The 20,861-nt window shown below is 56.7% G+C and overlaps 2 protein-coding genes across 2 annotated transcripts in view; one reads left to right on the top strand and one right to left on the bottom strand.

Moving 5' to 3' along the window:
- The first annotated feature begins 2,270 nt into the window (after window positions 1-2,270).
- S1PR3 (sphingosine-1-phosphate receptor 3) lies at window positions 2,271-5,508 on the top strand. Its single transcript, XM_077759327.1, has one exon. The coding sequence runs from the start codon at window positions 2,377-2,379 to the stop codon at window positions 3,493-3,495; it is 1,119 nt and encodes a 372-aa protein (XP_077615453.1). The 5' UTR covers window positions 2,271-2,376; the 3' UTR covers window positions 3,496-5,508.
- Window positions 5,509-6,945: 1,437 nt separating this feature from the next.
- SHC3 (SHC adaptor protein 3) overlaps window positions 6,946-20,861 on the bottom strand; it is a gene marked incomplete at its 5' end in the record, with an annotated part of 96,353 nt that continues 82,437 nt past the window's right edge. The window contains one exon of the mRNA XM_077759334.1: window positions 6,946-12,930. Within this exon, the coding sequence (XP_077615460.1) occupies window positions 12,802-12,930 (129 nt within the window). The remainder of the gene's footprint in view (window positions 12,931-20,861) is intronic.

The following is a 20,861-nucleotide window of genomic DNA, read 5'->3' as shown; positions in this document are numbered from 1 at the left end:
ATGTTCTGAAAAAGTATACTTTTTGAACGATGAATATTTCATCAAGGGAAATGATCAATGAAGCATTAGTGGGAAGATACATTCACCCTCAAAATGCTTGCTCTTGGTGGCTCTTGGCACATCTTCCATGTTTTCATTGTGGTTAGTTTACTGCTGGGTCCTGGCTTTACCGTTGGCTTGTTTACCTGCTCAGCTCAGTTCCTTCCGGACCTCGCACACGTGGGGAAGGGCACCCCTACAGCTCTTTACCTCCCAGAGGTCCAGACCCAGCAGCTTTAGAGGGACGCCCATCCCTTCCGTCCACACGGTCGGTGCAAGCCTGGGGGCGGGGAGTGCGCAGAGGCCGCACCGTGCGCGTCCTGGACCTCTCGTGGGGGAATGGGCTGGAGACGAGCTTCAGCTGTGCTGAGGCTTCAGAACCTTCCTGACGTGGATGCTTGAAGCCCCTTCTTGCCATCATGGGTATGAATTCATGAGCAGTTCACACTCCTTGTAACACTTGCACATTTCTACGGTTCAGCCTGTTGTGATGCTAACTCACGCCCACTGGTCGTGAGTCATGTGGACCACGTGTGTGTTGTGGTCAGTTCCTGGGACGGAAACCCAGGTGGGCGTGCAGGTGTGAGGAAAACCGAACTCAGTGCCGCGGGCAGCAGGCTGGCTGGCGTGGGGTGTGGGGAGGCCCCAGGTTGGCCGTGTGCCCACCGCTGGCCGGAAGTCACCCATCTCAGGGCTCCGCGCCTTCCGACTCTCGGTGGGGCGGCACGTGTGTTTCTCGTCCCTGACTCTGTGCTGTGTCTTTTCCATGAACAAGGTGGTGCAGGGTCGGCTGGCACGTCTGTGTGGGGCTGGTGGTGGTCTGGGTGGGAAGCCAGCCGGGGCTCAGGGCCCAGTGAGCAAAGTGAGGTCGTGCTGTCTCCATCCACACAGGCCGTAGTAAAGGGCATTCATCGGGCCCCCGTTAGCTGATAGGCGCCATGATAGACGTGGTGTGCGCGGTGTCCGCGTGAGCATGACCCAGGCGACCCAGGCACCCCAGGCCGAGGGCCCGGAGGCTGTCGGAGGCTGGATTTATTTCTACTCTTTACAGGACAGTGTGCAGTTTGTTGTAAGAAGTGGCAGGTAGGCTCAGAAGGGCTGGGCTGGTCCCAGAAATTGTCGCAGAGCACGAGGAGTTGAGTCGGGGTGAGAAGGACAGGACGGGGTTAGATTAGGTCCAGGGCAGGGGGAGGCTGGCCGTCGGCTGACCCGCGCCTCCAGACGCACCTGCACACACAGCACAGGGGCCCGTTTCCAGAGCCAGCAGGGCGTCGAAGCCCCTACGCTCTGGGGAAGTGTCTGCAAAGAAGAAATGGCATCGCGCCCTTCTGTCTGAGGACCCAAGCCCCCCCCGCCCCCCACTGATGGAAGGGAGGGCTGACCACCTCCCGGGCTCTGGAGGGAGTCCTGGGGGGGCCTGCGGTTTCCTCTCCTTCTCCCAGAGCAGCCACCAGCGCTGCAGCCCTGGGTCCTTCCAGGACCAGACCCTCGGGCGCTGTTTGTAGCTGGCGGTGAGCTCAGCAGGCGAGGCCTCGGCTCCCACACACCCTACAGTTCACACCCCGTGCCACTGGGCCGCCGTCCGTTTGTCTCAGAACCAGGGCTCTGACCTGAACATTACCAACGTCAAGGAAGTCACGGCCGGATAGTCAGTGGGCTGTCTCAAGCTAACCTCATTGGATCTCACAGAGATACTTGCACAAATAATTGTAATTTAAACTCGTGGGCCCAATGAAAGCCACATCTGGCTGTGATGGTGATGGTGCCGGGGGTGCCGGGGGTGGCCCCGGGTGAGGGTGGGAAGTGTCAGGTTGGGAGAGGGTTAAAATCCGGGCCCCGGAGGGCCTGGTGCTCGGCTTCTCGCCCTCACAGGTTCCCTAGTGCCCCTGCGGGGGGGGGTCATTCCTTCCGGCTCACGTGCACACCTTCAGTTTTGGGGGTTCAGACAGTTTTATCCAATCCCAGGTGTTCAGCCAAGTCCAAAGCCCCAGTGCTCATCCCTGCCTTCCCTTCCTTCACCCTGGGTGGAAGTACGTACGGCTCTGCGTCCTGCCTGCAGGCGGGAGTCGCTGCCCCAGCCGCCTGTCTCCAGGGAGCCCTGGGCCGTTCCTATACTTCGGATTTTCGGTGCCTTTCTCCAGCCTTGCTGCTGCCGCTGGCCCCCCTTAATCGCTGGGCGCCCCTCTTCTATCTCCGCAGGCGCCTGCTCTGCACACCCTGGCCGGGCTCCCGCCGCGGCCACCGCCGAAGCCTGAGCCGGTGCCTTTTCTCTGGAAATGGACGTGCCCAGGGCGCCCCCTGGTGGCCTCTGGAGCTGAGCCTCGGCGAGCCCCCCCCATGGCGGCCGCGCTCCCGCCCGGGAACGAGACCCTGCACCAGCACTACAGCTATGTGGGCAAGCTGGAGGGCCGGCTGCAGGAAGCCCCCGACGGCAGCGCGCCGACCACCGCGCTGCTGCTGGCCGTGTGCAGCCTCATCGTGCTGGAGAACCTGATGGTGCTGATCGCCATCTGGAGGAACAACAGGTTCCACAACCGAATGTACTTCTTCATCGGCAACCTGGCCCTCTGCGACCTGCTGGCCGGCGTCGCCTACAAGGTCAACATCCTGATGTCGGGCAGGAGGACGCTGAGCCTGTCGCCGACCGTCTGGTTCCTGCGGGAGGGCAGCATGTTCGTGGCCCTCGGGGCGTCCACCTGCAGCTTGCTGGCCATCGCCATCGAGCGACACCTGACCATGATCAAGATGCGGCCCTACGACGCCAACAAGAAGCACCGCGTGTTTCTTCTGATCGGGATGTGCTGGCTGGTGGCGCTGTCGCTGGGCGCCTTGCCCATCCTGGGCTGGAACTGCCTGCGGGACCTTCCGGACTGCTCCACCATCCTGCCCCTCTACTCCAAGAAGTACATCGCCTTCTGCATCAGCATCTTCACGGCCATCCTGGCGGCCATCGTCATCCTGTACGCCCGCATCTACATCCTGGTGAAGTCCAGCAGCCGCAGGGTCACCAGCCCCCACACCTCGGAGCGCTCCATGGCCCTGCTGCGGACCGTGGTCATCGTGGTGAGCGTCTTCATCGCCTGCTGGTCACCGCTCTTCATCCTCTTCCTCGTCGACGTGGCCTGCAGGGTCAAGGAGTGCGCCGTCCTGTTCAAGGCCCAGTGGTTCATCGTGCTGGCCGTGCTCAACTCCGCCATGAACCCTGTCATCTACACGCTGGCCAGCAAGGAGATGCGGCGGGCCTTCTTCCGGCTGGTGTGCACCTGCCTGGCCCGGGGCCGCGGCGCCCGCTCCTCGCCCACCCAGCCCGCCCTGGACCCCAGCAGAAGCAAGTCCAGTGGCAGCAACAACAGCAGCCCTTCACCAAAGAGCAAGGAAGACCCCCCCCAGAGAGCTGCCTCCCCCAGCATAACCGGCAGAAACACCCCTCTGCAGAACGGGGTTCTCTGCAAGTGAGGGCGCCTGCCTCTGGGAACGCGGGAGGGGAGGCCCGGGCTCTGCGGCCACGGCTGCACTTACTGCACACCTCGCCCGGGAGCTCCAGAGCAGGGACTCGGGAGACCTATCTGCCAACAGCCTGCACGGCATGGACGTCACGTGAAGGAGGAGACCCAAGGACTCGCCAGCGTGTTTCATGGTGGACCGCGTGCTCTGTCTGTTTCGGCTCCGGAGTCTTCCAAACGCAGCACGCTGCCGACGGTATCTGCTGCCTCCCCGTGGACCCCACTGGCTGCTCCCGCGGGGCCTGGACAGGGAAGGTCGTGGGACCCACAGTGTGTGGTGTGTTTCTCAGATCGTGGCGATGATGTTTGGTGACTTCACGCTACACTGTGCATCGGGTGGATGCCTGTGTGTCCGTTTCTGTTACACACACTTGTGTGAGCACTTGTGTCTTGTACGTCTGCCATTGGTACGTGGCACCAGCTTACACCGGTCAACGGCAGTATGTGACACAGCTAAATCACAAGAAGTCCAAGTATGTCCTGATGGAGCCGCTGGTGTAAGGACATGGATGGAAACCCGGTGGACACGGCAGCCCCGGGCTCCAGACCGACGTGGAGTCTTGTGCCCAGCACCCTTTGAAGGCCTGACTTCCCGGAGACGTGTGGTCCCAGGCAGGTCTCAGAAGCGTGGTCTGAAGGGTCCCGGGAGATCGGGTGATCTGGTGATCTCTGGGAGCCCTGTCCCTGTTTCTCTTCGGGCCTGTGTCCCTGCACGTCCAAACCCACGTGCACCAAATTCCCTGATTGTCTGGGGCTCCTACAGATCACAGAAGAGCCAGTGTCTCCCAGGAGCCCGTCCCCAGACCAACCAAGAAAGGGACCCACGAGGGAGAAGCAGAGGACAGACACCCTGGCCTGAAGCAGAAGCAGTGGGCTGTTTAATGCAGTGGAACGGTCGTGCTGAGTCAGGGGAGGTTTCCAGGGCTGGGCCGGGTCTCGTTCTCTCCGGTCAGGAAAGCCCGGAGGCAGCCGCCCGGTGCTCTCTCGGCAGAGCAGCCGGGGCGCCCGCGGTCTCCACCCGCCCCAGAGCGAGCCTGACGGCGACCCGTCAGGAGTGCATGTGTGTGCACCCTCCGGGGGATGTGAGGATGCTTGTCTTCCCCGCTGCCTGGGCTGCCCCTCCTCCCTGGTGGCCACGTGAGGGGATGACTTAGGTGTCTCTGTGCGCCCCCCGCCCCGAGGAGCCCACCCGCAGGACAAACGTGTGCGCGTTTGCAAAGATCTCATAACCACAGGCTTCTTGGGAAAAACAAAACCGAGCCGCCTTCAGAAGGACCCTTAGTCGGGCGAGCCCACGTCAGAGCCCCAGGGGCTTGTCAGGTTCGCAGGGGTTTCTGCCAAGTAAGACTCAGTCTCAACCCAGTAACGGTCTCGAAGAGAAGCTGGTCCTGACGTGTTAGTCGACGCATGTTCTGCGTCCCGTGGGTCCCGGGTGGTCTTGTGCGGTGACCAGACTGTCCTCGTTTCTGATACCGGTGAGAGAAATCGTACTTATAAGGGGACGTCCTCGGTGGCATTTTTGGTGGCTTCTTTACATCACTGAAAAGGGGCTGCTTTCTGAACTCAGACAGCATTTCTAGAAAAGTCAAGCATTGAGGTACCGGGTTGAGAAAATGAAGCAGTGTTTCCGAGAGCCGGAGTGTCGGGCGTTGGTGCCCGCCAGGTGACCACACGACTTCAGGACCTGGTACCCTGGCTCTGAGGGGCGTTGGGGGCCTCATCTCTGGTGCTGCTATTAGTGACAGTCGCTCTACAGTCCCATTGAGGGAAGGCGGAGCTTGCAAGCAGTCTGAATGAGTTTGCTTGACGGAGGTAGCACGTGATGAACTGTAAGACCAGCGTCCACAGCCCGAGGGGCTGCCCTCGGCAGTTGAGCGTCAAGGTCACAAAGAACTGGCACTAGATCTTGCTCAATTAGTAACCTTTGCCATGTCCCATGTGTTTGTTAAAAAAAATAAAACCAAAAGCCTGCATATAAACCTATCTTTGGAGCGCCTGGGTGGCTCTGTCGGTTAAGCGTCTGACTTCGGCTCAGGCCATGATCTCATGGTTTGTGGGTTCGAGCCCCATGTCAAGCTCAGTGCTGACAGCTCGGAGTCCACTTGGGATTCTCTCTCTCCCTCTCTCTCAAAATAAATAAACTTAAAAAAATAAAAAATAAAAATAATAAAGCTGTGGCGAGGGGTCGGTATGGGGGTACCGTGTGCACAGGGTCACCATGCGGTGTGCAGGGTGGTGGCCCAGCCTCCCACCAGGAGCCAGTATCCCGAGGTGGAAAGGGCTCTTGGAGCCCATACCCTCCCCCGCTCAGCTCCCCACCCCCATGGCCACTGTCCTGCAAAGCTGCCCTGGGTCAGGGTCTGGAGGCAGGACTGTTTGGAGGAGGCCAGCCCTTAACCCTTCGCCAGGGAGAAAATCACGGGTCCTGACAGAGCCCGGTGGGTGGAGACGGGACGTCAGGTTCCACTCCGTTTGCAACAGGAGAGAGTAGGTCAGAACCCATCCCTCGCCCGGCAGTGTCCTTGATGAAAGGCCACGTCTATTGTGTGTGCGCACGTGTGTACGTGTGTGCGTGTGCGCCCGCTCTGTGCAAGGCCTGCAGTCGGCCTGACTAGTGACGTTTGTGCTGATGTTGGTGGGGAAATCTCTCAGCACAAGCGAGGCGCACGGCGGCTCCCCAGAGACCCCGTCAGGAAGGCTGATGCCGGGGACGCGTGCCCTCCACACCCCTGGGGGGGGCGGGGCTGTGCTGGTGCTGGGCTCCAGCCCCCTCCTCTCCCTCGTGAGGAGCGCAAGACCCTCGCCCACCGGAGAGGCTGGCCGCGCGACCCTCTGTTGCTCACACTCAGGTGACGGTCACTCCAGCAGCGAGCTTCGCGGAAGATGCTGCTCTCTACCCCCGTGACCCGTGCCGCCAAGGAGGCTGTGCCGGAAGTGGAACCAGGCGCATTTTATAGAAAACTCCTCGCTGAATTAGCAAGTCTGTGCTTTTAAATCGTGTCCAAAATATCACAGGGTTTGCTGCACAGAAATGCACACACCTGTCCCCCGTAAACGAAGGCATGTTTTTCCACCCCCAGTGAGCAGAAGGACAGCATCGCCAAGATGGCGGTGACACCCTCCGACCCGGGTGACAGTGCTGACACAGGGGTCGCCCCGCGGCCCCTCCGGCTGGCCCCCGCAGACGCGACCTTGCGGCCAGAAGCCACGTCACTTCCTGCAGGAGGTTAGAAAGCTCGAGACTGGTTTGGGAATTCCAGTCTTCAGAATCCATAGGCGATTCCATCCCAGCATCGAAGCAGAAGAGGCACATCGGCACCGCACCCGGACAGAGACCTTACGGCAATTCTTTCTTGTTCCACAAAAGTCGATGGAAAACAAAACACAGAATTCTCAAGCGATATTTATCAATATATATAATTTGCCATCCAAATGCTTTTTAAAAAGTAATAAATATCTTATTACACATTAAATTTACACGGAGTTCTCTCCTAATCCTTGGATTTTTAACATCAAATGTTTAACTCTTGTTCAATTCTCAGTGCAAAGAAACATTCACATACTTAAAGTTTTTACAGTATTTATTCTGGAACAAGTTTTATTCAAAAGGCAAATGAACAGAGAACATTGCACTCACTGCTGACACACAGTCATCACAGAGAAAGGTAACCCAATGTGCAAACAGAGGTGCCCACGTATTTCTGCTCTGTGGACCGCTGCTGGATTCAGTGGCGCACACAATCTGGCTGTGGTGGGAACGCCCCGGGTGCGTGTGGGCTGAGGACGTGTGACACGCGGGACCACACCTGCACTCTCCGTGCGCGTGGCTTGCTACCTACAGCGCCTCAAGGTGACGCAACAACACAGAAACAAGCTCATACAAGGTTTCGTGTCTGGCACTTTCTTCTGTGAGAAGGGCTCCCCGCTCAGGGAGGAGCCCTGGGGAGTCCTTTTCAGGGCATCGGTGGGGGAGGGGACCCGAGGGGCGCAGCCGGCACCCCCCAGTGCCCCGGCCAGCACCAGCCGCGGGGCGCGAGGAGGGTGTCCCTGCTGGCTCCGCGGCCTCCAGCCTCGCCTGTCCGCCTGTCGACACCCCCGCCCCACCCGCCTCCAGCTCGCACAACCTCCAGACTGCCCAGACCCAGCCGGGAGCCCCGGCCTCCACTGCCCTGTTGAACGTGGCCACGCCGGCCAGCAGGCCCGTCTGGCCCTCACGCCCTGTGCGTGCTTGTTTCCCAGCAGGTCACAGGTCCCCATCTCTCTGGGGAGCCCAGCGCAGACCCTGCCACGTAGGAACCGTGCAAAGACAGGGCCGAGAGAGATGCCTGCCAGCTGGGGGGTGCACGGCTGTGCCGGGGCAGACTGGTCGCCCCCAAGCATGCCGGGGAGGACAGCCTTTCTGCCCCTGTCCCTTCCTGCCCGTCGTCTCTGGGCGCTGCAGACACAGGCAGCACATAAGACTGGATGTGCTCGTCCCCAAACCCTTCTTCGTACCTTCACCCTCCTGCACTGTCATCCGTCCTGGTCTTCCCTGGTGGCCTCCCCGCCCCCGCTCCTTGGTCACTTCCACAGAGCCCCCCACCCGGGGCCGTCCTGCCTGCTCCTGCTGCCTTGCACTTGGGTCCCCTCCTGCGGCACCCAGGACCCTCCTCCAGCTGTCTGCCGACGCCGGGCCCGTCAGCCCCCAAACTCTCCATGTCTGCTCAGCTCTCTGGTTGTCCTTGTTGCTTAAAATACCAAAGCCCGGGGAGGAGGGCCAGGTGCTGTCACACCGCCTGCCCGCGGGGGCCCCCACACAGGTGCGCGGCTGTCGTGATCCGTGGAGGTACGCGTGTGCCCGCAACTGATATTCAAAGTCCTATAAAACTGCAGTTTTTCTGGCTGCTGTAAAATGTGCCAGTTTTAAAACTGTGCATTTGTTGCTGGCAAACTTATCAATATGTATAAAGCCCATTATAAATACACTGTGGCTGGCAGATGGCACTGATTGCCTGGGGTTCTAAATGCTTATTAATGCTCCACTTTTAAAGCCCAGAGCATGGACTCTGGGATCTAGGACGCGAAGTGGTAGGAAAACTTACAAACTGGAGGCGTGAAGCCCTCAGGAAGGGAGGGCAAAGGGCTGGCAGCTCACGCCTGATGGCGGGCCGCACTCCCTATTTAGAGAAATGCACATTCCTGGGCCCTGCAGACCTTCTGGGGTGGGGCCCTGGGGGCTCCCGGAGGACTGTGTCTCTGCCGGGGAGTCCCGGCGGGGAGTGTGCTCAGGTGTGCACACGGCCCGCTTTCCTCTGTGCCCGGCAGCGGCGAAACGCAGCTGGGTCCCAGCCAAGGTGCGTCCACCCTGCCTCCCGCTGTGCCTCAGTCTTCCACACCATGGTGACTGGACCCATCGTGCTCTCCTCCTCGACTTCCTTCCCTTCCCCACCCCTGGGCATCACCCGGAGAAGTGAAGGGCCCCAAACAGAAACACTTCCTCCTCCAGGAAAGGGGTATAACATGCAAACCCAAGGGAGAAGCGCTGTTGGCCGTTTTCCATCGGGGGTGGAGCATTATACACACACTGTTAAGGACCCTAATAAGTCCTTCGCTCTGTCCTAGATTCGGCCACTGACTGCCCCCGCACTGAGGCAAGTCTGGCCCTCGCTCCCCCAGAGAAGAGGGGGGGTGCAGCTGCATGATCCTGATCCTGTAGCCTGCCTCGCTCGGGACCCTCTGGGGAGCCACGGCGCATGCAGGTTTGTAACACCTTCCTGCCGAGCGGTTTTTCTGCTTCGTCTTTCCCAGGACCAATTTTTAAAGTTTCACTACAGAGCCTGGTATTATTCTGACACGTATGACCCAAGTGCAGTATTTCCGCAATCCCTCTCCCCTTCCTCGCCGCCACAGAAAGGCTCAGGGGCGCGCAGTGGGGGGCGCACACGTCGGGGGGCACGCAGGGTGGACGGCACGCATGGGCCGAGCACACACATATGCGTACCCCACCCGCCAGAGAGCCTGTCACACATTTCCCCAAACATCCCAGGGGACAGCTGTCCTTCCTGTTGATGGACGTTCACCCCTGTCTTGGGCGGGGACGGTGCACGGCTCTGCGGTGCAGGGGGCACGTGGGCCAGCGCTCAGGGAAGGCCCAGCAGCACGTGTGAGGCCACGTGGCTCTGCTGGCGGCGCCCAGGGAGGCCTGTGATCTCATGGGAATTGCCTCCACCTGGTGACTGATTCCAGGACATAAGGACCAGGACCTCAGGCTTAAGGTGTCACTTATGGGTCGGGAGATGCGTGCGTGCATCAGCCATCAGTCTGCTGAGCGGTCCAGGGCCTCAAGTGTCAGAGCTCTGTGAAACCGCTGCTGAGCAGCCCCACAGGCATCCGGGGCCGCAAGTACCACTAATTCACACACAGGTGTGTGTGTGTGTGTGTGTGTGTGTGTGTGTGGCAGGGGCTGGGGGGGCCGGGCCTCCGATGCCGCACCTGTGCACCCCTGGGCAGGGGCCCGGGAGGGGGTGCACCCCAGGGGTGGCCAGGCACAGTGCACGGAGAATGCACCCGGGACAAGAGGCCCCGGAGAACCCCGCCTTGCCCCAGCAGAGGCACAGGCCGGGGACTGGGCGACGGGGACCCAGGCTGGTCAGGGAGGGGCCCGTCTTCCCCTGGGAATCCTGAGCTCCCGGCGCCGCAGAGCCCAGAAACGCCAAGGCCGCAGGACGGCTTGGCTGCCCGCCCACTGAGCCTCAGTTTCCCCACCTGTGAATGAGGCTCCCTGTAACAGCCATCACACGACCTTGGAGGAGAGCTGGGGTGACCCGGGGAAGCCCCAATACGCTTCGCACAGGGGAGGAACAAGGACAAGGGACCTGGCCGGTACCCGCTGGGTCCCCAGGCTGCTCTGGCGACTACAAAGGAGTGCAGTTTCCCACTGGCACTGTCCCTTTGTAAGCAGCCCTGGAATCTGAGCTTAAAAATACATGTTTTGCGTTAATATTGAAACAAAAATTTGATCTCCCGCCAATACTTCTAATTTTTTAAATTGATTCTCATGCAGAAAAAACATGGTATATATATATTGCTTATCACCATTGAGAGAGACACTGACTTCGCAGCAGAGAGCTCCCACACCTGCAGATTATATCCCTCTTATATCCCCAAGAAGGAAAAGAAAGCAGGTCACACGTTCAGGGTCTCAGGGTCCCCAGGCAGCCTTTCCCACATTGCCCTGAAACATTAGCATTTGGGAGGTGCCCTTAACACTGCACGATGGGCCACTAAAAAGTCAGTTTATCCACCTTTATGTCTGTGGATGCTCCCACACTGGGGTGGGACTTCTGATATGTCTGCAGGGCCGCAGGGGGACGGGGTGCACGCGGTCCCCACCCCCATCCCATCCACGTCGTCACAGGGCAAGAGCCTGAACTACTGCTGCCCCGTCCCCGTTCAGTCCCCACCGCCTCTGAGTGACCTGGGCAGAGTATCCACACTGTGACTGAAACCAGAACCGTTCTCGGAAGAGGCAGAGGGTCCTACATCAGTTCCGATCCATGGCAGAACATTCTAGAAGATGGAAGCCACTGTCATCTTGGATTCACTGGACCCTCAATAGACAAAAACTCCTAAGAAGGCTCCAAGCACATCTGCGAAGCTGCCTGACCCACCCTCACCCATGAGCTTCACCCCGTCATCCCCCCTGGACACACATCCCAAAAACAGAAATGGGGTTCATTTAGCATTAGAACTTCACAGAGTCATTCATCAGAATTTTTTAAATCTACCCTTAACTCCTCACTCTTGAAGCACCGAATTATTACTGTCTCGCTCTAAGTGTGTGGCGAGTCCCCCTGTGGCTCTGACCCGGGGGTGCCTCATGCCGTGGGGTCGCACGGGATGGGGGGCCTATGCCATGGCACCAATTGGAAGGTGACAGCCAATGAATGAATCCTTCTAGCTTTTAAAAGACGGCATCTGTTAAGTCACATGGTAATGTCAACCTGGCATTTACAAGTTAGAGACCCTGTCGGCCTCCTGATGCCCAATGACCCAGTAAGAAACCCTAGTACTTTAGCTCAAAGGAGGGGCCAAGACAGAGCTCCATGGGCCAGGCGTCCTTTCCACGGAGCAACTGGAGAGTCTGCTGTAGAGACAGCCAGCCACCTTACCCACCAACCACTCGAGAAGCAGAAAACCTCAGATGGATCCCGCAAGCCCCTGCGTCACCAACCTCAGGCAAACGCAGGGCAAGAGCCACTGCCGTGCACATGTCTCGGGGATGGAGCTTGTGTGGTAGGTCTGCCTTCCACGCCATGGCCGTGCACACATCTACCAGACCGAGCACCGTGTTAGATCTGCCTTCCACACAGCTCGTAAGGTGCGTTTTCCTCTGTCAGATTAAGGGCAGGGACAGTTTTCTAGCAGCCACCTCAGCAGCCTGTGATCATCGGATTGGCTGGAAAGACACAGAAGCCAAGACTTCGCCCCAACCAGCCCTCCGCCCACTCTTGTTTTGTGTCATGATGCAGGTGAGAGCGATGGAAGAGTTTGCCAGTGAAGATGTTGGTCACTGAGGTTCATTTTGTGCCACATCTGGCAGTAACACAGCTCTTTGAGGGCCCTGGACCACTGCGGTCAAGGGGGACGGCACTCCTGTGCTCAGGCACCACCCGCAACAGCGGCCTTGACACTCAGTTCAGCGACACCAGGTGTCAGGTGCGGGAGCCAGGAGCACACGGTGCAATACAGACGGCGGAGGAGGCGTCATCACGCAGGGAGGGGGCGCCAACACCCCCGAGTGGCAGCCACCAGGACCAGAGCCAGACCCGACACTTATCACCACCCCCTGCTCGCTTCTGGTCCCCGTGTTGTGCTTATCAGGCAAAACTGCAGATCTCACCTTCTGAGGGGAATTTCTCAGGAGAATGGGTTAGCTGAGTTACATTTTTTTGCCCAGACAACTAGAGTCAAACTTTTTTTCCATTAAAAACATACAGCACAGAACATTAGTCTTACATCTTTCTTAGTCTTAAAAAATATAAATATAGAGGACTAATTTGTACAGATGTATAGGTATGTACACCTTTCATATGCACACGAGAAAATCAGGACAAGTTTATGAAACTTGCACTTTACGGACACCTTCCTCCTGGGGCATTTGGACAAGGCTCTGAGCCCGCGGGCGGCTGCCTGAGTTTCCGTACCCCTGTACCCACTTCCCGGGAAGAACCAGGTCTCCTGACCACCAGTGCAGGGTCAGGACGGGGTGGCTGGCCGGTCACAGGGGCTTCTCCACCGGCTGCTGCAGGCAGAGCTCGCTTCCGGCGGAGACAATCGGCAGGCTGTTCTCCAAGTGGTGGTTGATGAGGTGGCTGATGCTGTCAAAGACCCTGTCCTTCGTCCGGATCTGGGAGGGACACAGAGAGCAGGATGCGTGACCCATGGCAGAGAAGAGAGAACGTGTGTGCTTAGAGGCAGCCCCGGACCGTGGGAAGCAGAGCTGTGGCATCCCCGGGGCCCCCTGCACACTCTCAGACATGTCTGCAAAGTCCCCAGTGATCGTCACTGGCCAGTCCTTTAGCCCGGCACCTGCCATCTGCCTTCGGGAGACACCCTGCCCTCCACGACCAGCCTTTTCTCCCCTGATCCCCTCCTGCCCTCAAAAGATCTTTCTGGCCATCCTGCACTCCCACCGGGAGGGGGTCCATGTAGCCGCATTGGGGGTCAGAGGGTGCAGTGTGGCACACTCCTGGTTGCTTGGTGCGATGCCTGTCCGCCAGCCTCTGAGCAAGTGAACACCTGGGGTGGGGGGTGGGGCCACCACTTCCCATTGCTCACCAGATGTGCGCCCTCATCCTTCAGCTGCTACACTCCCAGTGTAGACCACACTTGAAGAAGACAGAGGACGCCTGGCCAGGAGCAGTCTCCCATCTGCTGTGGACACAGCCCCCACGGCCTCTCCATTGAGGGGTGGGAGACGGGGAGGAAGCCGGTGCCTGGCTATGTGCCCATTGGCCCTCCAGGCCCTGAGATGGTCCTCATAGTGGCTCCTGGATGCCCTGGGCATCTGACCTCTTTCTCCCCCAGGGATCCCTGGGGCAGTTGGGCAAGGGGATGGGGGCCATACCGTCTGCTTTAGGCATGGTGGGCTCAAGTTGCCTAGGGAACACTTAAATTAGGTTCCGGTAGTTAGAAATACTGTTTAGAGATACTGTACATTAACAAGTACACTCAACCAGTGACAGAGTGATTACTTCCAGAAGGTCACACTAGCTGGGGCAAAGCCATCAGACAAGATATTTCCTGGTTAAAACCTGGCTCCGGTGGAACAGGATGCACACTCAGACCTGCTGCTTTTTGTCTCGTGTCTCAGCTTGGGCTGGATCCACTGGTAGACTGTCCGCTTCCAGAGGCTCAAGCCCAAATACAACCTAACCCGAGTGGATGCAGACCCCCTCCCCCAGCCACGTTGCCTGGCCTCTCTCAGATTCGAAATTAAGGTGAGGTTCAGGCCCTTCCTAGACCCAGCGGATGCAGTGCCAGGTTCACATCAGGCCCCGAGGCTGCCGTGCCAGGAGGCGGGCTTGGGACTGTGACTCACAACTGCTTATACCCTTCCAGTCAACACCTTGCCCACATGGACGCTCCTTTTCCCCAAAAGCAGGAGGAAACGTTAGAGACTCACAAACAACCTAATCTCCCACCTTAAGACACGAAAAACCCTGAAGCGAGCAGGAGAAAGGACATCATAAAGATTAAAGCAGAGATACAGTAGAGAATGGGAAAATAATAGAGAAAAACCAATGAAACAAAAAGTGTGTTCTTTGAAAAGACCAACAAATTTGGCAAAGTTGGAGGATTCACACTTCTGGATTTCAAAAGTAGGTACAAAGCTACAGTAATCAAAATAGTGTGGTACTGATATACAGACAGGCATATAAGGCAGTGGAAAAGAACAGAGGGTCTAGAAATGAGCCCTTGCATATGTGGTCAAGTGGTTTTCGACTAGGGTGCCAGGACCATTCCACAGGAAAGGAACAATTAATTTCTTCAACAAATGGTGCTGGGGAAGCTGGATGTCCACATGAAAAGAATGGAGTGCCCGTAGCTGATGCCATACACAAAAATTAACTCAAAATGGATCAAAGACCTTAATGTAAGACCTAGAATTCTTAGAAGAAAACAGGGCAAAAGCTTCAAGACACTACATTTGCAGTGGTTTCTTGGATATGGTACAAAATGCACAGACAACAAAAGAAAACCAGACAAATTGGACATCATGAATATTGTAAAATTTTGTGCATGAGAAGACACTATCACAGAGTAAAAAGGCAACCCACAGGATGGGGGGGTAAATTTGGAATGGAATTTCCATGAATGGAATGTTCCTCGACCACAGCAAGGACACTAGCCACAACATGGATGACCCTTGAAAGCACTGCACTCAGCAAAAGAGGCTAGTCACAAAAGTCTACATATTTACAGGATTCCATTCAGAGGGAGGTCCAGAAGAGGAAACCCGCAGACACTGGGCAACGGGAGGCTGGCGGGTGACAGCCGAGCACCCAGCCATTTCTCCTGTAGGCGGTAAACATGTTCCAAATGGGCTGTGGTCATGGATGCACCCGTCTGTGAATATACTAAACACCACTGGGTTGTACTCTTGAAATGGGGCTTTATGTAAAGTACATCCCAGTACGGCTGCCTTTAAAGTCTCTGTGTCCACCTCTTTCCGGAAGAGCCGGGGGTCAGGGCACAAGGGACACGAAGCCACAGGGACACCACAACCCAAATCGTAATGTGGGATATCCTACAGACAAGTTATCCAGTCGCTCAAGCAAACCACTGGCGTCAGGGGAAATGGGAGGAAAACAGAATAAGAGGCTTCAGAGACTCACAAAATGTACTGCATGGACCATGTTTGAATTCTGATTCCAACAAACGTACTATACGCAGAACATCTTTGAGATAATCAGGGAAACTTGAATATGCTGAATGACCAGTTTTGTTGGCTATAACAACGGTGATGTGTTGTTGCTGCCTAAGCGGCCGGACACCTGGACGTGGTACCGAATGTTTTGGAGATCCTCCCTCCCTTTCTCTCCAGCCGTCTCCTTCCTGACCGGCCGGGTGGTCCAAACGCCAAGGAAGACAGGCGCTGTGCTCAGGGTCGGGACGGCCACAGTGGTCCCCAGTGGGGGACTGAATCCAGGCACAGCGAGGAGTGCACCACAGGACAGGCGCAGGGGTCGGAGGTGCCTGGGCCGGGAGGGGCGGTCAGAGCAGGCTCAGGGCAGGGAGGCCGGTGTCCCCGCTGGGCCAGGGCAGGGGCCGCCGCTGCGATGGGGGTGCATCTCACACAGGGGTCGGGGGGTTAACCAAGTAGGTGAAAATACTAAGCCTAAGGGGTCAGGCTTCTCATCGCTGGAGAAGAGAGTCAGAAATGCAAGAAAAGAAACAAGGATGAACTCTGTGATATGAGACTGGAACTGGAAGAATTATGAGAGCGTATGACTTCTAACATCCAGAGACGGACAGACAAATGGACACAGACACGAGCGTGTGCATCTGTGCGCATGTGCATCCGCGTGTCTGCACCAGTCCGTCCACCTCGAGGGCGTGGGGGCAGCACCCCCACTTGCAGATCCTGGTCTCCCCGTGACAGGCGGCCGGGCCAGGCTTCCTTCCGCAGAGTCCGGGTGGCAGGGCTGCGGCAGAGGAAGATGGTCCCATGATGTCCGTTTGTATTTGAAGGAAGAAGGTGCAGAAGAACGAGGACAAAGGGACAGCATCAGAGGGACACGGAGATAAATAAAGCGGCTGGTGACAACCCACAGAACAGCACGTGCAGCCGCAAATCCACACAGATGAAAACAAATGAATTAACAGGTCGGAAGTTGGGTTGGGAAGAGGGTACTTATATAGTTTCAAACTGCCTCCTCCAAAATATTTAATAATTAACAGGGAAGGAGAGATGTGCAGGGGAGGAGGCTGCCTGATGCCCCCTCCGACCAGCATCCAAGAGACCATCCCACCTCGGTGTCTCTGTGACCGCGTGACCCAGTGGCATGACCTGACCCGATCTGAGGACAGGTCAGAAAACCGGACAGAGCAGGGGCCCGGGGCGGGGGACTGAGGACCCCTGACNGGGGGCGGCTGGGGGCAGGGAGGGGGTGTGCAGGAGCAGGTGGCAGTGGTGCATCGGGGTGAAGGTGCAATTCTGGTGGCTGCACAGGACACCGGCCCCGTGTGCGCGACACACACTCGGGTACTGGGAGCAGGATACTCCCAATCATCCCACGGAAGAACGTTGTCCTTTACATTGAAACAGTATGGTTCCCTCTAAAATAACCCGACGGGATGAACTGAGATTGGAACGATATTGGTAAATCTTGCGGCGAGAACCAGGAGCATGGGAGTTCATTACGCTCTGTCTCTATTTTGTGCGTTCAGAAAACACTAAAGGTGCTGCTGATGGAGGCGGAGGGGGAGACAGAGAGGTTGCATGGACACAACCAGAGCTGCTGGACAGAGAGGGGCTTGATGCATTTACAGGCACAAGACAACCTGGAGAAATGAAAACACTTGTCAAAAATTGGAAAATGGGCTAAACTTTAGTTTTCAGGGGAGCATCATGAAATGACACCTGTTGGGGTGCCTGGAGGCTCAGTTAGTTAAGCGTCCGGCTTGGGCTCAGGTCAGGATCTCCTCGTCAGTGGGTTCCAGCCCCAGCTCAGAGCCTGGAGCCTGCTTCAGATTCTGTGTGGGTGTCTCTCTCTGCCCCTCCCCTGCTCATGCTGTCTCTTTCAAATTAAATAAACATTAAAAAAAAATGATGACACCTATAGACACCCAGAGCAGTCTGAGCGCCAGGGCGGACCCGGAGAGGAAGCCTGGTTGTGCTTGACCCCCAGAGTCGTGCAGGGGGAGGGGCAGGGGCTGTCACTTCTCATCAAGCCTGTGGGTAACATCTTTCCAGGTTACACTTTCCAGGTACTATGCTGATAAGAAGTAAAAAGATGAGAGGGCCTTACCCACCACTGCCCTGCTCATACATCCCTAGTCCGTCCTGCACTCTGGCCAGTAAGGCAATGAGGTCCGTGTGTCGCTTCCCCCACGAGGCCACTGACCACTCCTGCCGTCCCCATCCCTCTCTTCTCCATGGAGCCCCCAGGTTGACAGGACAAGCCTGGGAGATGGGGGGCCCTGGGATCCAAGTCACCCAACCAAGGACCCGAGGAGCAGGGGTGGGTGAGTGGGGACTGAGCTCCCTTGGCTCAGAGCAGTGAGACTTCCCATTTCATCTTTCGGTTCAGACTTCTGCCTGAGACAAAGGAAATGTTAAAATAACAATGAGGCCTTTTTGAGCGGAAGGATGGAGGCAGATTATTTTCTTAATAACTCTCAGAATAAAATAAAATCCTAATAAATGTGGGGTGTTGGACGGTTGCCATTGTTTTGTGACTTCCTGAATGCAAAGCCCCAGCATGTGCTTTCAAATGTGCCACGTTCCCAAGACCACGGTCAGGAAGCCCATGGAGCACCCAGCCACAGTGCAGGTGCAGCAAAAGTGTGGGCACAGATATAAGTGCAGGTGTGGGTGCAGTGCAGGTGTGGGTGCAGGTGTGGGCACACGTGCAGGTGTGGGTGCAGGTGCAGTGCGGGTACAGGTGTGGGCACAGATGCAAGTGCAGGTGTGGGTGCAGTGCAGGTGTGGGTGCAGGTGTGGGCACACGTGCAGGTGTGGGTGCAGGTGCAGTGCGGGTACAGGTGTGGGCACAGATGCAAGTGCAGGTGTGGGTGCACATGCGGGTGCAGGTGTGGGCACAGATGCAAGTGCAGGTGTGGGTGCACATGCGGGTGCAGGTGTGGGCACAGATGCAAGTAGAGGTGTGGGTGCAGTGCAGGTGTGGGCACAGGTGCAGGCCTGAGTGCAGGTGTTGGCACAGATGCAAGTGCAGGTTTAGGTACACTGCAGGTGCGGGTGCAGTGCAGGTGCAGGTGCAGGTGTGGGCACAGGTGCAGGTATGGGTGTAGGTGTGGGTGCAGGTGCAGTGCAGGTGCAGGTGTGGGCACAGATGCAAGTGCAGGTGTGGGTGCAGTGCAGGTGTGGGTGCAGGTGCAGTGCGGGTGCAGGTGTGGGCACAGGTGCAGGTGTGGGTGTAGGTGTGGGTGCAGGTGTAGTGCAGGTGCAGGTGTGGGTACATGTGCGGGTGCAGGTGTGGGTACAGGTGTGGGTGCAGGTGCAGCGAGCAGCTCGTTATAAAGCAAGCACAGCACACAGCCCGCCCTGCTGACCCTACCGGCCGAGGGGATGAATCAAGGACAGGTGCCTCAGGGAATAATCTTAGACTCAAGAGGGCTGACTAACTCACCGTGAGGATGTTGGAAAGAAAACCCAGTGTTCCAGACTCATCTCTGGGGCTGCTCCTGCAGAGCCTGTCAGTGGCGTCGGCCCAGCTGCTGACCTGTACCTGCCCGGGGGCGCAGGAGCCCCACCTCTCCACTCCTCGTCACCCGCGTTTCCAGTGACCCCAGGAGCCCTCATCTCGCACCATCAGTGCAGTGGAAGGCACGCAGCTCGTACCCTCTGCAGTAAATTTAGCCTCGGAACTGTTTTGCATCCTTATTTCTCTGAGTAATCTGTTCTGCCAAGTTTCCCCCATTATAGTCAGGGACCAACCAATTACCATGAAAATCAGATGAATAAATATTGAAGAGAATGTGTTCATCATCTATTTTGGTGTCCTAACAGCAAGGAAGTGACATTACATTTGTAATTAAGTCTTTCTCAGCTGAAGCTCTCCTCCATTGGATCAATTAAATTAGATCATCAGATCCAGCAAAAATCCTCCCCAAAGAACACTTATTAGTAGGTGTGACTGACTGATTTTCTCAGAGGCGCTGCAGATTTCTCCTTAGAAATTGAAGTCTTGTAGACAGCCCAGCCTGGGGTTATGGCTTACACCTGCCTCAACCACATTCCTTTAGCTTCATTCCTTCCCACCTTCCAAACTATCTTTAAAACAAATGTGTTTTAAGTAGGCTCCACACCCAAGGTGGGGCTTGAACTCACAACCCTGAGATGAAGAGTCAGGTGCTCCACAACCAGAGCCAGCCAGGTGCCCCTGCACATCATCCTGATACCGGTTTGGGAATGCATAATACATTAACAGTAGTATTACGTGTCCTTTCCACTGGGGGGCGGGGGGATGGGGAGCAGAGAGAGTAAGAGAATCCCAAGTGGGCTTCAAACTCAGTGCAGAGCCTGATGTGGGGCTCGATCCCATGAACCGCGAGATTGTGACCTGAATGGAAATCAAGAGTCAGACGCTTAACCGACTGAGCTACCCAGACACCCCAGTACCTGCCGTTTCTTAATCATCAGTCAAGCCCTTGTCTCTAAGGGTTGAGTATATAACACAGTAACCATCTTTGCTCTACGAGGTGGCATAATTTAGCTAAACCGTTAACTTCCCTTTAACAACACCTAAATGTTGCAGCCAAAATCTTTCTATTCTCATAGAATCACTCAGGTATTTTCCTTCCTATTTTCTCTTAGAGAAGCTTATCCGTGATGCGGCATCTGGGGTAGCAGGGGACCCTTAGCTTCCACGCGGCCCTCTGGGGCCCTCAGCTCCTGTAAAAGCCCAAGGCTGATCGGCACCTTCACATGCTTGTCGAACACCTACTATGTGCCTGGCACAGATACTGGGCACTGGGCTAACGCCATGACTAAGGCTACCGCCCTCACAGGACACAGTGCAGTGGGGGGAACCAGTAGTGAACAAATTAACAAGTAAATGAGTGCCTGTGTGTGAAGGTCACAAGGAGTCAGGGAGCAGAAACTGGGGCTCCCCGGGAGACTCTACGTGACACACACAGAGGCTTCTCTGATCTGCAGCAGCTCCAGCTTGTTGTAAGAGGGGACTCCAACCCCATGATCTTGGCCCCCAAACCAGACCAGTACGCAAGCAAAAGGCAGCAAAGAGGACAAAGACGGACCTCCCTGGAGAAGAGCAACTGGAAACATCCAAAGGCAAGTGTTAGGTGCCTGATCCATGAGTGCAGTTCAAGATGACGACGTCAGGACCAAGCAGGGCACATGCCAGGATTTGGTGTCGGATGCTTCTGCCTGTGTAACTCCCCATGTTAACAGACTCCAGAAAATACTCCACATTTATTATTATGTTATTTCAGGTGGTGCTGACTGATAAAACCCAATACCTGTGCACAACTAAAGGAATTAGCTAACTAATTTGTATGAATTCCACACAAGCAGACACTGTTCTTTTCAACTGGTTCACAGACATATCCCAGGTGTCAAAAGAAGGGCCC

This window comes from Crocuta crocuta, unplaced genomic scaffold (assembly GCF_008692635.1).
Source record: "Crocuta crocuta isolate KB4526 unplaced genomic scaffold, BGI_CrCroc_1.0 scaffold41, whole genome shotgun sequence".
NCBI classification, from domain to species: Eukaryota; Metazoa; Chordata; class Mammalia; order Carnivora; family Hyaenidae; genus Crocuta; species Crocuta crocuta.
This window is presented reverse-complemented; position numbering and strand designations above follow the sequence as displayed.

What these genes read in the sequence shown, in the direction of transcription:
- S1PR3 (XM_077759327.1), top strand. Translation starts at nt 2,377, where the DNA reads ATGGCGGCCGCGCTCCCGCCCGGGAACGAGACCCTGCACCAGCACTAC.